This window comes from Capra hircus, chromosome 22 (genome assembly GCF_001704415.2).
Source record: "Capra hircus breed San Clemente chromosome 22, ASM170441v1, whole genome shotgun sequence".
NCBI classification, from domain to species: domain Eukaryota; kingdom Metazoa; phylum Chordata; class Mammalia; order Artiodactyla; family Bovidae; genus Capra; species Capra hircus.
The window spans coordinates 58,922,989-58,938,616 of record NC_030829.1 but is presented as its reverse complement, the minus strand read 5'-3'; the positions used below and the strand labels follow the sequence as shown (position 1 = coordinate 58,938,616).

Here is a 15,628-nt window from a genome sequence, read left to right as displayed (position 1 = left end):
CCCAGGACCCTGGTGTGACCGTGGGACCCTCCACGACTGCCCCTGCCCCCAGCCCCCATCTCAATCCCCTGTTCATCCGCCGGCAAACGCCGATGGCCCTGAAATGAAACACGGCGCTTCTGATCACAGGGGGTCCTGCCTCTGCCCAGTGTTCGGGGGGACCTTAGGCAGGACTCAGGTGAGCAGGAGGGGTGTGTGTGTGTTGGTTTTAACCTGAATTATCTAGGCTGCTGCTGCTGGTAAGTCGCTTCAGTCGTGTCCGACTCTCTGCGATCCCACAGACAGCAGCCCACCAGGCTCCGCGGTCCCTGGGATTCTCCAGGCAAGAACACCGGAGTGGGTTGCCATTTCCTTCTCCAATTATTTAGTCTGAGTGTACTAAAAACAACTAATGAGCACATCGAAGCATCTTCGTCCTGTGTTTCTGACAACTTCCCTTCAAATGCTCAGTCACTCAGCCGTGTCCAACTCTTGAGAGCCCACGGACTGTAGCCCGCCAGGCTCCTCTGTCCATGCGATTCTTCAGGCAAGAAAACTGGAGTGCGTTGCCATTTCCTCCTCCAGGGGATCTTCCTGACCCAGTTATTGAACTGGGTCTCCTGCATTGCAGGCAGATTCTTTACCACCCGAGCCACCAGGGGCTATCTCTTTAAATCCATTAAGTAAAAAGAGTGAGATGATTTCAGGGAAAATAGCAACTAAAGACGAATAATACAGGTTTGACACAGAGATGGCAAAAATTGACACAGATCCTTGGAGAGTGTCTGGACTTTGGCAAACGCCTGGAGAGCAGTGCATCGTGAGATCTGGGCACTGGTGGAGCCAGACCCTGGCCATGTCCCACAGCCACTCATTCTGTCCCCTCACAGCAGAGGACCCCACCTTTGACAAATTGCCACTCTCTTATAAAAGGAGGTTATGTTTATATGTCTTATAAAAAATGGTTATGTTGGAAGATCCCAAAGTGAGCTGAATAAGGGATAGGCCTTGTCTTTACATATACTTTGAAAAAACTTTGGGTGATGCTTTTGAACTGTGGTGTTGGAGAAGACTCTTGAGAGTCCCTTGGACTTGCAAGGAGATCCAACCAGTCCATCCTAAAGGAAATCAGTCCTGGGTGTTCATTGGAAGGACTGATGCCGAAGCTGAAACTCCAGTATTTTGGCCACCTGATGGGAAGAGCTGACTCATTGGAAAGACCCTGATGCTGGGAGGGATTGGGGGCGGGAGGAGAAGGGGACGACAGAGGGTGAGATGGCTGGAATCTTGATGGACATGAGTTTGAGTCAACTCCAGGAGTTGGTGATGGACAGGGAGGCCTGGTAGTAGCAGTCCATGGGGTTGCAAAGAGTCGGACACGACTGAGCGACTCAACTGAACTGAACTGCTGCTTTGTGATTTAAAGGAGAGAGAAATGAATTTTACAGTACACATTTCAATATGTAAATACTCAAGGTATAAAAAACTTTTAGATGATTAAACCTATTTAATAGTAGCTTAGTTTGAATTTCAGAGAGGTAAGGTAATACTCAATCGGATATTCGTGACACTCTTTCCCTATATTTGACATCGATATAAGGGCTAGGAAATGGTATTCAGATAGATGGATGGATGGACAGGTGGACACAGAGACAGACAGATACGCAGACTCCCTGGGACACGGAGTGACGGATGCCAGCGGACACAGGAGCTCCGCACCAGCTGGTTAAGCTTCACAAGTGTTGTTATCATCTGCGATGTGTTTATAAAATGATGAGCAACCCTTGGAAAATTCCAAACAAACCATAACATAACCTTTCCTCAATTGACACAGCATTGCATTCTAAGACTCTGTGTATTAAAACTGTACAAAAAAAGTTGTGTTTATATAAAGCAGAGTTAGATGGTAGTCTCAGATAATTACAGTGAAAAGCACGTTTTTCGTGGGATGAACACCCAGCTGGGCATTTGGAAGTTATTTGGGGTACAAGGTAACCCTGGTGGGTGGTACAGGACCTACCCAAAGGCCTGTGTCCCTGGGAACCACCCACCCCCATCAAGTGCCTGGAACGCTGCCCACCTGGTCATTGAGACAAGCAGGCCCTCCGAGTGAATGTCCAGGGTGTCTCTGGTGGGGATACTGTTCCCATGGAGACACCTTGTCCTCTAGGAATGACCCCCCAAGACCCCACACCCTAACTCCTGCAACCTGTGAATGTGGCGAGGTGTCACTCCTGGGATGCTGTTATGTTATGTGGGACAGCTGATCTTAAGCCTGGGTATTATCTCCACCTCATCACAGTTTAAAAACAGAGAACTGTCTTGGCTGGTGCAGAAGAGGAAGTCAGGGAGACGTGAAGTATGACAAGGACTTGGCTCATTGCTGGCTGGAGGATGAACAGGCCCACGGGAGGCGGTATGTGGAGAGCGACCCCTGCCAACAGCCAGCAGAGGACGGGGATTATAGTCGTAAAACCATAAGGGCCTGAATTCAGCTCCCCTTGGGTGAGCTTGGAAACAGATTCTCCTCTTGAGTCCCAGGTCAGCGGCACCTTAATTTCGGCCTTGTGGGAGCCCAGGCAGAGAGACTAGGCAAGCCTGCCTGGAATTCTGGCCTGCAGAACGTGAGATCATAAATGGATGTTGTTTTGAGTGCCTAAATTGGTGGTAATCTGTTATGGTTGCATAGAAACCAAAGACAACAAACCAAACAGGCACACCCGTCTGTCTCGTTGGCACAATCTCAGTTATTCCGTCAGACGCTACGCGGCCAAGTGCCTCCAGACAGGAGACCTGATTGGTCTAAGCTGACCATGGTGATTCCTCCTTTTCGTCAAAGGTTTGTTTAGGAACAGGCATATGATGCGATCCTGGCCGGTGAGAAGTAATAAGATGTCTTCCAGGAGAATCTCTGGGAACACGGGAGTTGAAGGAGGAAGTTATTTTTCTGTCTCTGGATGTGGCAGTGATGCCTGGGGCAATGGCAGCCATCTTGTGACCATGAGGGGCCTCTGCTGATAGAACAAGATGACAAGCTGAGGCAGACCGAGTCGGAAGCTGGAGAACTGGGTACCTGCACACATCACTGAGCTGCTCTCCCTTGGGCTTCTCACGCAGGAGCTTGTGTTCCTGTGGTTTAAGCCGTTCTGAGCAGAGTTATCTGCTACTTGCAGCCTAAAGCGTGGTCAGTGATAAACTGAGCGCTGCCAGGGGTCGTGTAGGCGAATCAGTGCGCGGCCTCGTGCCTCAAGGGCACCAAAATGGGGCTCTGCTCCCCTCCTGCCTCAGCCCCTGCATGGTCAGGGCTCAACCAGAGAAGGCGGGCCAGTAGGGGATGCCCACCTATGTTCACAACTGTACCTGCAGAACTGTCTCAAGAGCTTTACCACCCGGAAGCGGCCCCTGTGGCTGGGGGCCCAGCCCAGCAAGTCTGAAATCCAGAGGAGGGGCTCATAGGCGTCTGGAGCCCTGGATGCAGTGGGACCCCGTTGTTTCAGGGAAGCCCTCAGCCTCACTTACAGGCATTCGGCTTCACCCAGATTATCCAGGATCATCTGTCTCTCTTACTCCAGTGCAACTGGTTGTGAACTTGAATTACATCTCAAAACACCCACGGCAACTGTGGGTTAGCATTTGAATGATTTGGGCTGTACCCAAATGGCTCAGCAAGGTGGTCCAGTCGGAGACCATGGAACATCCCCGGATTCAGCTTTTTCCTGAGCTGGATGGAAAACGTCACTCGCGTTTGCTTCCCTCCCTCTGTTCGTCCCTCTGACACCCAGCGGCCCCTAAGCTTCAGGAAGCTCCTGGGCAGAGTGGACACTCGAGGCCTGGCTAGGAGCGGGGGCGCCAGGCGGCCGGAGGTCCCAGAGGCTCTCAGGCCGGCTGCCTTTCCTGAGCGAAGGATCAGAGGAAACAACAAAGAACAGTAGGAAGGCGGGCTCAGCGGGGGACCGCGGAGGAAGGGCTAAAAACGAAGCCCGCGGAGCGGAGGGTGCAGGCAGCGGAGAGGGCTGGGGCCGGGGCGCCCTTCTCAACTGGCCCTTGTTTCTGCTCCCGGCTGAATGCGGGGTGCAAACAGGTGTCCAAGCACCCCCTCTCCAGTGCCGGCTGTTAATTCTGCTCTGTAATGCGTCCGACTGAAGCAGTGTGGCAGCCACCGTGTGTGCTGGAAACGGTGCACGCGGTGAAGCGGTGCCCCCCGCAGGAGTCGGCCTCGCTCGGGGCCACCCGGAACCGGCGAAGTCACGACAGAAATAAATGGAAGATGGGAAGGCCAGGGGCGATCAGAGATGATGGAGCAGAGGCCAGGGCCTCTGAAGACGTCATGGGATGTAGCTAAGACGGCTGGGTGGATGTGACTTTGTCAGGAGTCCCTCAGTGTGGTCAGGGCGCCTGAAGTAGGCAGGGAGACATTTGGGGTGTGAGGAACAGAGAGGCTGGCGCAGCTGGAGGCGTGCACGTGGGCAGACTGGAGGACGCTGGGGCCGGAGTGGGGGCCCCACCAGCGTGACCACCGTCACGGCCAAAGGCAACTGACTGGTCAGGCAGTCAGGCCACCCGGGTCCTGGGAGGCTGCCCCTGGCCTGCAGAACCAATGACATGGTCTGCTCATCACCCATCTGCGTGCCTGAGGCCACCGGCCCGGCCTGCAACTGGGAAAGCAGGGTTCTGAACATGGGGTCACAGAGCATCCCCAACATAACCTCAGAGGCACAGAGCTGAGGCTGTTCCCGAGCCCACCCCGATGGAAGCAGGAGAGCCCGGGACTCCTGGGCGCCTGAGGACTGAGTCCCACCTGGGCTGTGCCCTGACTGCCTGGGTGGCCTGGGCCGGATCACCATCCCTTTCCAAAGGACACATTTACGGCACAGATTGCCGTTCAGTCGCCAAGTGTGTCTGACTCTGCGACCCCGCGGACTGCAGCCCACCAGGCCTCCCTGTGTATCACCAGCTCCCGGAGCTTGCTCAAACTCATGGCCATTGAGTCGGTGATGCCATCCGACCATCTCATCCTCTGTTGCCCTCTTCTCCTCCTGCCTCAGTCTTTCCCAGCATCAGTCTTTTCCAGTGAGTCAGTTCTTCGCATCGGGTGGCCAAAGTATTAGAATTTCAGCTTCAGCATCAGTCCTTCCAATGAGCACTCAGGACTGATCTCCTTTAGAATGGACTGGTTGGATCTCCTTGCAGTCCAAGGGACTCTCAAGAGTCTTCTCCAACACCACAGTTCAAAAGCATCAATTCTTCGGCGCTCAGCTTTCTTTATGGTTCAGCTCTCACATCTGTATATGACCCTGCACACACTGGCTTTAATCAAGACCCTTCTCCTGGCAGGAGGCCACCACCCAGACCCTAGGCTGTCAGTGGAAGTGTGGGCCCAGGCTGTGCCCTGAGGGAATCTGGCCGGGGACACGCATTTGCCTGGGGGTAGGCGTCTCTGGGGGATGCTGTCCATCAGACAGCTCAGCAGGTGTTGCCGGCTCCTCCCTCCTCGCTGTCTCTGCTCGCCTGGCTCCTGCCCGTGGGCCCTGCCCTGGCTACCACTCTCAGTTGGCCGTGCATGAGGGGTTTGGGGGCAGGCCGTGCTTTTCCGGGTAGAGAGGACCGATGTCCGCCTGTCTTCTGCCTTTAATGGTGTGGTGAAGGCCACGTGTCTGAGGGACACCTCTGAAGATGCGTCACACGACCACTGGGAAACCACAGCTTTGACCGGACGGCCCTCTGTTGGCAAAGTAACGTCTCAGCTTTTTCATATGCTGTCCGGGTTGCTCATGGCTTTCCTTCCAAGGAGCAAGCGTCTTTTGATTTCATGGCTGCAGTCACCATCTGCAGTGATTTTGGAGCCCAAAAAAATGAAGTCTGCCACTGTTTCCACTGTTTCCCCATCTACTTCCCATGAAGTGATGGGACCGGATGCCATGATCTTCGTTTTCTGAATGTTGAGCTTTAAGCCAACTTTTTCACTCTCCTCTTTCACTTTCATCAAGAGGCTTTCTAGTTCCTCTTCACTTTCTGCCATAAGGGTGGTATCATCTGCGTATCTGAGCTTATTGATATTTCTCCCGGCAATCTTGATTCCAGCTTGTGCTTCATCCAGCCCAGCGTTTCTCAGGATGTGCTCTGCATATGAGTTAATAAGCAGGGTGACAACCGCCTGCTTGGGGCCTCCCTGGTGGCTCAGACTGTAAAGAATCTGCCTGCAATGCAGAGACCTGGCTTCGATCCCTGGGTCAGGAAGATCCCCTGGAGGAGGAAATGGCACCCCACTCCAGGATTCTTGCCTGGAGAATCCCATGGACAGAGGAGCCTGGTGGGCTACAGTCCCTGGAGTCGCCATGAGTTGGACTAGAATGGGCAATTGACACTTCCACACTTTCACTTAACAGCCCACTGAAGGCTTCTTGTGCTCAAGCAGGAGCCCCTGGAGTCAAGGGGAGCCAGTTGCCTGACCCCCGCCTCCTCAGCCTGTGCCCAGTGGGAACCTTTGCTGAGCTTGGCTCCCGGGGTCTGTGACTGTGAACGTGACCATGTGCAGGTCCCGAGGCACGGTGTGCACTCCCCTGAGCCCCAAGGCCCCGGCTCAGCATCCGGCCCGCGTTGCGCTGACACCCACGGGTCATCGCAGCGCTCTGCTGGCACCGGGCTGACGCCCGCTCCCTGACCCAGCGTGACGGGAGGGCACCAAGACTCGCTCTGGGTGACCCCTTGCCGGCTCCTCCACCCAGAGGAAGGTTCCCCTTGTCCAGGCCTCCGCTGCCTCCCGCTCTCCGGTCTGTTTTGCCCTGCAGAGGAAGTGGCTGGGGCGGAGAGGCTCCACCCAGCTCCAGGTGGGCCCTCGGGGTGTGGGCTGGGGGCCCTCCTGGGGGTGTGGGCTGGGGGCCCTCCCTTCTCGGGCGCTGCACCCAGAAACAGTGCTCTCACTGGCCTCGCCTCCTCTCCCTGTCTGCCCATCTCTCTCCACAGCCTGAAGGGGCGCCGTGAAGCTCAGACAGCCGCTTCACTCCTTCTCTGGGGCAAAGGTCTCGTGCCTCAGCCCTCAGGGCCTTTCACCATCCCCACCTGAGCTCCCAGCACCCTCTGCCGCTCCCCACCTCACGCCCGCCAGCCACAGTCCGTCTCCCTGCTCCCTCGAGGCACTGGGCCTTTGTTTGCACTCACAGTGACCTGAATCTGCCACCCTGAGAAAACTCCTATTCACCCTTCAGCACCCAGCTCGAGTGACGGCTTTCCCCTGAGAGATGCCCCAGCCGGCATCACGCATGCCTCCTCTGTGCTTGCCCGCACTCTGCAACTCCGGCAGGCCCCTGACACTCAGCGGGCACTGCCCACTGCCTGTGGAGGTCCTCAGGCACAGCGGGCTCCCGGGGCCAGACTCTCCCCAGGGCCGGCCTCCGGTTCCTATCAACAACACCGACTGCCATCACCATTACTGTTTGTGGGGATGCTGTGAGAAGGGAGAGATATAACAGTCATCTCCAGCTTTATCAAGGATCTTCTCAGTGCTAAGCAGCATTCTAGGTGCTCCCTATGTATTGGCACTTTATCTTCAAATTCCCTGTGAAGTGGGTGTCAGAACAGTTACTGTTCTTGCCCCGTTTTACCGATGAGGATACGGAGGCTCGCAGCGGCAAGAATGATGCACACAGGTCAGCGCCCCAGAGCTGCACCCCAGGCTGCACCGCCCTGCCCCCACCTCACTGAGCACCCCGCACCCAGCTAGGGGTGCGGGGTGATCACAGCGAAGAAAGGGAGGCTCACAGAGGGCAGGGACCAGCTCAAGGGCCCGTGTAAGCGTCTGGGAAAGCTGGGATTCAAGTCTAGGCCTGGCTGGGCCTCCCAAGCCTGCCCCCTGCCCTGAACCCCCTCTGCGGCTTGGCCGGGGTGGTCCGCTGGGGCAGGCGCCCGGCCAGCACTGGCCCTTTGTGAGCTGGGGTATTGTCCCCGGGAAAGGCCTTGGTTCCCACGAGCGGCCACCCACACGCTGGTTTCTCAGGATACTGGGAGCTGCACCCCGCCTCTGCCCCAGATGGCCCCTCGCCCCCCACCCTCCTGTCCCCCTGACGTTGCCCCCCTAACCCTCTGGTGGGGCGGGAGAAAGGCGTGGCCCACAAAGCCCTCATCTCTGTGGAGGGCGGCCCAGTGGGCGGGCCCCTGCCTCCCTCGTCTCCACCGCCCCCACTCCAGTCTTTCATCCTTCCTGGCAAACACAACAAAGCCGCGGAGGAGGCCGGGTGGCTCTTTCTTCAGCTCCAGCTGAGCTGGCTTTTTGGTCTCTTTCTGAAGGTGGAGCCCACCCCTGCCTCCCCCTGCCCCGCAGTGCTGGCCCCAGGCTGCCCGGCCAGGTGTCTTAAAGGGCCAGCTTCTCCTCGACAGCGTGGGGCAGGGGCGGTGGGCAGAGAGATGGCTGAGACTCGACGCTTCAAGAGAATCTGCGGTCACCGAGTGGAGGGCGGCTCTGCTGGAGGCAGGGTCAGGCCCCGGGACGGCTCGGCGCCTGCCCGGGGCTGGATGCCCGCGCCCTTGCTGCCGAGACGTTCCCAAGGCTGCTTCTGTCCACACGCCCGTTGGTCCCGACACTTGCTCATTCACTGTCTTCCTCGGGGCCCTGGGCTGTGCTGGCCTAAGAACCTCAAGCTGTCCTGCTTCCTCGCAGGGTTCGTGGGCTGGGCCCGGAGACCGGTTATAAGCCATCCTTATTGGGCAGACTGGCCCATCCTCCCAGCAACTTTTGAGGCACAGGACAGGGAGGTCGGAGAGGGTGCAGAGTGCCCCCAAACATCGCAAACCGTTCAGCGGCCGGCAAGAGCTGACTTTGGGGGGTGCGTCATTCAACATTTCTGGGACAGGCACTCCTGTGATTCTCCCGGGAGGAGCTCAGACCCAGAGTTCGGCAGGGCTCCCCCGGGTGTGTGTGTGCTCGGTAGGTCAGTCACCAGAGTCTGGCCAGTCAGGGCATCACATGACCCTGACTCCTGGTGGGTTCAGGGACGAACATGCTTCCAAGCTGGCCCGCTGAGGCTCAGCCTGGCGCTTCAGCAGGCTGACTCAGACCAGAGATGGTCTCCCAACTGGACTTGGAGCTTTGTGATGTCAGTGCCTCCAAGGCTGCCGGGGAGAGACGTTGCCTGGGAGCGAAGCCCAGAGCTTCGGTATCCTGGTGACATTGTTTAAGTACCTGGATCCAGCCATGCCTGAAGCTGGTCTCACCTCAACTTTAGTAAAAGCCAGCTCCTTTTTTAAGCGAGTCAGACTTTCTGGCACTCATTAAGAGACCTGGCTGATGGAAAGAGGCAGTGAGGAGAGAAAGCTGGAGAGCGTTTGGGTGTAGCTTGGGAGGAGTGACAAGGAAACACTGTGTTCGGATGGAGGGCTAAACGGCATCGTATAAATCGTGGTGGTAAATATTCCGTGTGAAACTGCATTACCACATCGTAATCCGCGTCTTCCCCTCGAGATCATCAGTTGTGCCCACTCTGGTCACACGTGTGCCGGGAGGAGGGACTGTCTTGCGGGATTTGGAGGAGCCGAGTCTGCTGTCTGGGCCGAGTGAGCCTGAGGAGGCCAGCTGTGCGCAGCAGGAGCCCCGAGGTTGATGGGCCCAGCAGCTGTCCTCTGCAGGCGGGCCGGCTGGGTGAGCTCCAGGAGGCTGTGGCTGCGTTGATGTGCGGGATGCTTGTATGAGATCCAGGCCCCTCCTGGTTCTGCAGGCTGTGGTCGCTCCCTTGGGCCCCTCTGCACAAAGCACGTGCGTGTCCCCGCATCAAGTTCATGGCCTGCTTTGCCCAGGCCCAGGGACCCTCAGAGGGCAGTGGGCGTGCCTGTGTCCGTTCTGTGTGCCCAGCATATCCACACAGGGCTTTGTCCGTGGAGGGTGGTTAGGAAATGTGGGACAAATACCTGAGGGTCTCCAATGGCTTAAATATCTCCTGTCTGTTCTCCTGGGTTCCTAGTCAAGACGGTGGATGGAGGCGCTATGAGCAGCACCCTTTCTATCTTCAAACACACAGAAGTGGTGGAGAAAACCTTACCATTTAGGAGAATGCAGAGCCAAGGTCACAGATTAGAAGGTAAGATGCCCGGCTTGTGTGGGGAGTGGGAGGTGGAGCTGAAATGCCCCCAGGGGTTCAGGACTGGGGGTCTGAGGCCCAGGTGGCACGGGGCAGGGGTCCCTGCGTGCTGCGTGAAGACAAGCAGGCCCCTGCAGGAGGAGGGGGCCCATCCAGGGGCCGTCTCATCCACAGACAGAGGCGAGAAAACCCCCCCGACTGCTTCGGGATGCTGTCTGAGGTGCGGGGCCCAGTTTCTCACCCGCTGTGCAGTGAGAAGCCTTGAGCTAAGAAACGCATCTAGAAAGCAGCCCAGAATCAGGCCCTGGTGGGGGCAGAGAGGGAACACCACCCCCCCCCCACCGCGATTGGGGGACCCTCCAGGGTCCTAACATCTCTCAAAGCTGGGCTCAAGGTGGCCATCCCCATCATGATGGGGAGAACTGGACAGGCTGGGGTTACAGCAACGCCAGAAAGATGAGAGGGGGCAGCTTCCCCGAGAGACAGGGCAGGGCTTGGGAAGGGAGGTGAAGGCCCAACTTTGAGAAAGAACTCAGAGCAGTTCCTCCTGAGCAGCGAGGAAGAGCGGCTGAGGTCACACCTGAGGAGGGGCTCCGCAGGGGGAGGAGGCTCGTGTGGAGTCGGGAAGCTCAGCCGAGTCCTGGGCCCTCGAGCTTGGTTTTGTGACCAGTGTTCTCGGCTGTTCTGTTCCCTTCCGTTTCCTTTCTTCAAAGACAGAGAGCATTGGGGGCAAGTCAGCCTGCAAACCTGCAAGCTCTGACTAGAGCAAACGGACAGAGGAGGCCTGCTCCCGGGGCGGGGCAGGCTTAGGGGCCGGGAAATAAGTGGCGGCCACCACCTAACCACCGCAGGAGGGCCACTGTCTGGCCCTGGGCTTCCGCATTCGCCGGGTGTAGCCTCTGGAGCCTCTGCAGGATCTGCTCCTTTTTCCCTTCCTAAGGTGGTGGTTTGGTTGCTAAGTCATGTCCAACTCTTGCGACCCCATGGACTGTAGCCTGCCAGGCTCCTCTGTCCATGGGATTCTCCAGGCAAGAACACTGGAGTGGGTTGCCACTTCCTTCTCCAGAGGATCTTCCTGACCCAAGGATCGAACCAGGAGCCCCAGTTTGGTTTGAGATATCAGCATCACCTGACTCTTGCAGGTAGAGGCAGCCACGTGCTGCAGTTCTGGCCAAGTTGGAGGAGGTGCAAGTTCCAGAGGGAGAAGCGGGGGGTGGGGGGGCTCTCCCTGAATATCAACGCAAAGCTCACTAGCAGAAAATCCTTCTGGCCCTCAATGTCACTGGTCCATCTTACGCCTGGATAGCAGACATGAGGTCTGGAGCTGCAGCAGCCATCTTGTAACCATGAGCCACCAACAAAGAAGGTGAAGTGGAAAAGAAAGAACACAGGCTGTGCAGCAGGCAGACCTCCTTCCCCACTTTCTGGCCGTGAGGCCCTGGGTATGTCACTTCACTTCTCAGAACCTCACTTCCCACAGTTTATAAGGTGGGCAGACCTCTCCCTTGCAGTCTGATTAGAGCATGCCTCGCCTGTGCACTTTTACAACCATGCTGTAAAGGACAGTTCTTTTAGGTCAAAAGAAAGAAGAGACCGTCGATTTCTTGGAGAAAGATCCAAGGCTGCATATGGGCCTTAAGCCAACGAGCCCTGCTCCCCAGCTGATCAGCTCTGCAAACAGGAAGTGGCCGTCCAAACATTTGGAGCTGCAGGAGGCTAGCCCAGAGCGGGGGACTTCCTTCCAGCACTATGCTTTTTCACGTCCCCACTGAGAGCACCTCAGAACTCAAGGACACTGTCTGCCCAGTGAGGAACTAGGTTCAAAGCCATCCCTTCTGGCTGCCCCGCCCGCCAGGCCGGGCCAGACCAGCTTCCTTTCGGGCTGGAGGCAGATAGCAGCCCCCACAAGCCTCCACGGCTTCATGCTGTCCCGAGGGAAAGGCTGACGTCCTCGCCGTGACCTGGGTTGGCCCGGTCCGGGCCTGCCTCTCCCGCTCCCGGCCTGCCTCTCCCGCTCCCGGCCTGCCTCTCCGCTCCCGGCCTGCCTCTCCGGCTCCCGGCCTGCCTCTCCCGCTCCCGGCCTGCCTCTCCGGCTCCCGGGCTGCCTCTCCCGCTCCCGGCCTGCCTCTCCGGCTCCCTCTCCGGCTCCCGGCCTGCCTCTCCCGCTCCCGGCCTGCCTCTCCCGCTCCCGGCCTGCCTCTCCCGCTCCCGGCCTGCCTCTCCGGCTCCCGGGCCTGGCCCTCTCCGGCTCCCGGCTGCCTCTCCCGCTCCCGGGCTGCCTCTCCGGCTCCCGGCCTGCCTCTCCGGCTCCCTCTCCGGCTCCCGGCCTGCCTCTCCCGCTCCCGGCCTGCCTCTCCGGCTCCCGGGCTGCCTCTCCCGCTCCCGGGCTGCCTCTCCCGCTCCCGGCCTCCAGCCCAGGTCCCTCCTCTCTGTGCCCTTTACCTTCCCTGTTCCTGTTCTGGAGCACTCTCCCCTCCTCCCGCCCCTGGCCCATCTCGCATCTCGCCAGGTAACCCCGCCCCCAGCGCCCTCCTCCTCTATCAGGGCAAAGATTCCAGAAGGTCCGTTCACAGCGGCCCCCTGCAGCCTCACACAGCTGCTGCACAGAGCCGGTGCTCAGCACACGTGGGAGGCACGCGGGGCGCCTTGGAATTTGAAACGGTGGGAGCTCTGTTCACTGAGCACCAAAATGAGCCAGGCAGGGCCTCACGGCGTCTTCACAGCCACGCGGGCAGGCAGGAACCGCAGTCTCCATTCCACCCAAGAGGAAACGGGGGCTCGGAGCGGGCCAGTGACTTTCCCAAGGTGTCACGTCGGCAGAGGTCCTGCCAGGATGTGAACCTTGGTCCCAAGCCCAGTGTCCTGCCCTGGCGGAGCTAGCACAGGGCTCCGGCCCGTCTGTCTCCTCACCTGGAGAAGGGGGACAGCATGGTACCTGCCTCCCAGGGCTGGCGGCTGGAGGGACTCGGTGAGTTAAGTCACCTGAGTGCTCAGAGGCCGGCCCATCTTAGGTGCTCAGGAACTCTTAGCTGTTGCCATCACAGTATCGCACTGATCAGTCAAAACAAATATGAATAAACATATCCTATTACCCGCCCATCATGAATATGCAAATAGAGGGACTTGATGGGTGAACAGGCCCCTGGCCGCATGGATGGATGAGCGGATCCGTGAACAACCATGAGAACGAGTGGGGAGGAGGAAAGCCCCGGAAAACGGGAGGGGGTCCCGACCCCAGCCCCCCGCTCACCTGTAGCGCCGCAGCTCGCCCTCCAGCCGCCGCAGCCCGCGCTGCAGGCCGGGCACCTGGCGCGCCAGCGCCTCGAGCTCGCGGACGCGCCCCAGGCTGCGGAGCACCGCCTCCCGGGCCTCCTCCGCGCGCCGCCGCACCTCGGCCTGGCCCCGGCGCAGCCGCCCCGCGTGGGCCTCGGCCGCCGCCAGCGCGCCGCGCGCCTGCCGCAGCTCCCGCGCCGCCGCCTCGGGCTCGCCGCGCGCCGCCTCCTGGGCGCCCTCCTGGCTCTTCCAGAGGCCGACCTGCAGGGACAGGGCGGCAGGGCAGGCGGTGAGCGCCTCGCGTGATCCCGACCCGGCCCAGAGCGCGCGAGCAAACCCACCGGGGCCATGAGCTCGGTTAGCCCTCGCCCTAAAATAGGCCTGGCACACAGTAGGTGTTCAGTAAAGACTTAACGAAAGGAGAAGGAAAAGGCAGCCTACTCCAATATTCTTGCCTGGAGAATCCTGAGGACCGTGGAGCCTGGAGGGCTGCCGCCTTATGGGGTCGCTCAGAGTCGGACACGACTGAAGTGACTTAGCAGCAGCAGCGAAGACTTAACGAATGATCCTGGACGATCTTACTCCACAGAACAAGAGTAACCCCCCGCCCCAGGCTTTGCTTCTGGGATGCCCGTGGGTGCGGCCCTTGCCTTGGCCACTAAAATCTGCGCCTGGACCCCTGGGCGCTTCTGGGTCTCTCCCCACCCCTCGGGGCTGTGCCCGTGCCGCGTGGGGAGCAGGCAGCTCCCTCAGAGGCTGTTCTGGGCCTCGTCTGATCCCGCGCCTCTTCTCATCCCCTTGGGCACAACGCTGGTGCTCAAGTGCTTGCTGACTGAATCGCAGCAGCCTGCCCTGGGTCCGTGCCTCTCTCGGCGCCTGGCCCCCACAGCGCTGGGTGGCCTTTGCCTGCCCGATCGCCAGTGTGACACTATTTAGGCCCGGGGACGCGAGGCCGGGCCCCGAGGCAGGCCCTGCAATGTTTGTTGAGTGACTGCATACAAGCTGCCGGTAGGCCCCGTTCGGCAGGGAGCTCCTTAAGGGCCGGACAGTCTTCCTCACACCTGTCTCCTAGGCCTCCCGGAAGCCTCTAGAGGCCTATGTGGGACCGTCTGGGTTTCCTGGAAGGGTCCGGGCCTGGATCAGACGGCAAAAGGAGACGGGTGCGGGTGGGGATGGTTTCCTCAGTGGGACTGGGGTTTGGGGGTGGAATGCGCGATGTGAGGAGGGGAGAGGCCCGGAGAGGGTGGACTGGCTGGGCGGCAAGTAGGCTCAAGCCAGGCGGGCTGCCCCCTGCTCGTCCCCTCCTGCCCAGGAGGGGCTCTCAGCGCCCCGCGGTCGCCGGGGTCGGCCCTTCCCCGCCCACCCCCTTCCGCCCCTGCCGCGGGCGCACCTGCAGCGCCAGGCAGCGCGCGTCACTGCTCTGAAGCGCGGCCCGCAGGTCCTCCACCAGCTCGCGCAGGCTGCTGTTTTCCTCCTCCAGCCGCGCCAGGCGCTCGCCGTCGGGGCCGCTGTCGGGGCCGGGCGGGCGGGCAGCTCGGCGGCGGCGGCGGCGCGGGCGGCGCAGGCGGATCTGCGTCTCGATGTGCTCGCTCAGAGCGCCGCGGGGCAGACGGGGCCCGGCGCGGGTGCCGAAGTAGCCGCAGAGGCGCGCGTGGAACTGGCGGAAGGTGAGCTCGGGCGGCTCCGCGCGCAGCGCCAGACGCGCCTCCTCCTCGGCATCCTCGTCCCATTCGGCGGCCTCCCCAGCGGCCGCGTCCCCCGAGATCACGTCCCCAGAGTTCGTGTCTCCGGCGGCCGTATCTCCGGAGGCCTCCCCGGGGGCGGCAGACCCCTCGAAGCGCAGTCCCAGCACCGCGCAGAGCGCGCGGAAGTCGGCGCGGGGCAAGCGGCCGGCCCCTCGGCAGTCCAGGTGGTGGAAGACCTCCTGCAGATACTGGTCCAGGCCGGTGGCCAGCACCACGATCTCGTTCTCCACGCCGCGGTCCAGCCCGTAGTGGTGCGCCAGGGCGCTCAGGAGCCACTGCGTGCGCCGCGCCGGCCGCCGGTACGGGTCCCTCGCCGCGCCTTCCATGCCGGCTTCCGCGCCCGGGCCGCTGGGCTCCAGCGCGGCGGAGCGCCCCTCCTCCGGTCCCTCCGCCCACCACTTCCAGGGGCGGCCCCCGGCTTTCTCGAAAGGAGGGGCTTAGCAGCGGCTGGAGCGGAGCCGGCGGCGTCTAGCGGCGGCGCTGTGTTTACCCGGGTGGGCTTGGGGGGGGCTGGGGAAGGGGACCCAGCGGCCCCGAGGTCCCCGTGGGGCTGCCACCGCCTGG

The 15,628-nt window shown here is 60.2% G+C and overlaps 1 protein-coding gene across 1 annotated transcript in view; it reads right to left on the bottom strand.

Moving 5' to 3' along the window:
• EFCC1 (EF-hand and coiled-coil domain containing 1) overlaps positions 1-15,422 on the bottom strand; it is a 28,360-nt gene extending 12,938 nt beyond the window's left edge. Inside the window, exons 1-2 of the mRNA XM_018038417.1 lie at positions 14,710-15,422; positions 13,297-13,580 (exon numbers count right to left, since the gene is read on the bottom strand). Of these exons, the coding sequence (XP_017893906.1) occupies positions 13,297-13,580; positions 14,710-15,390 (965 nt within the window). The 5' untranslated portion in view covers positions 15,391-15,422. The remainder of the gene's footprint in view (positions 1-13,296; positions 13,581-14,709) is intronic.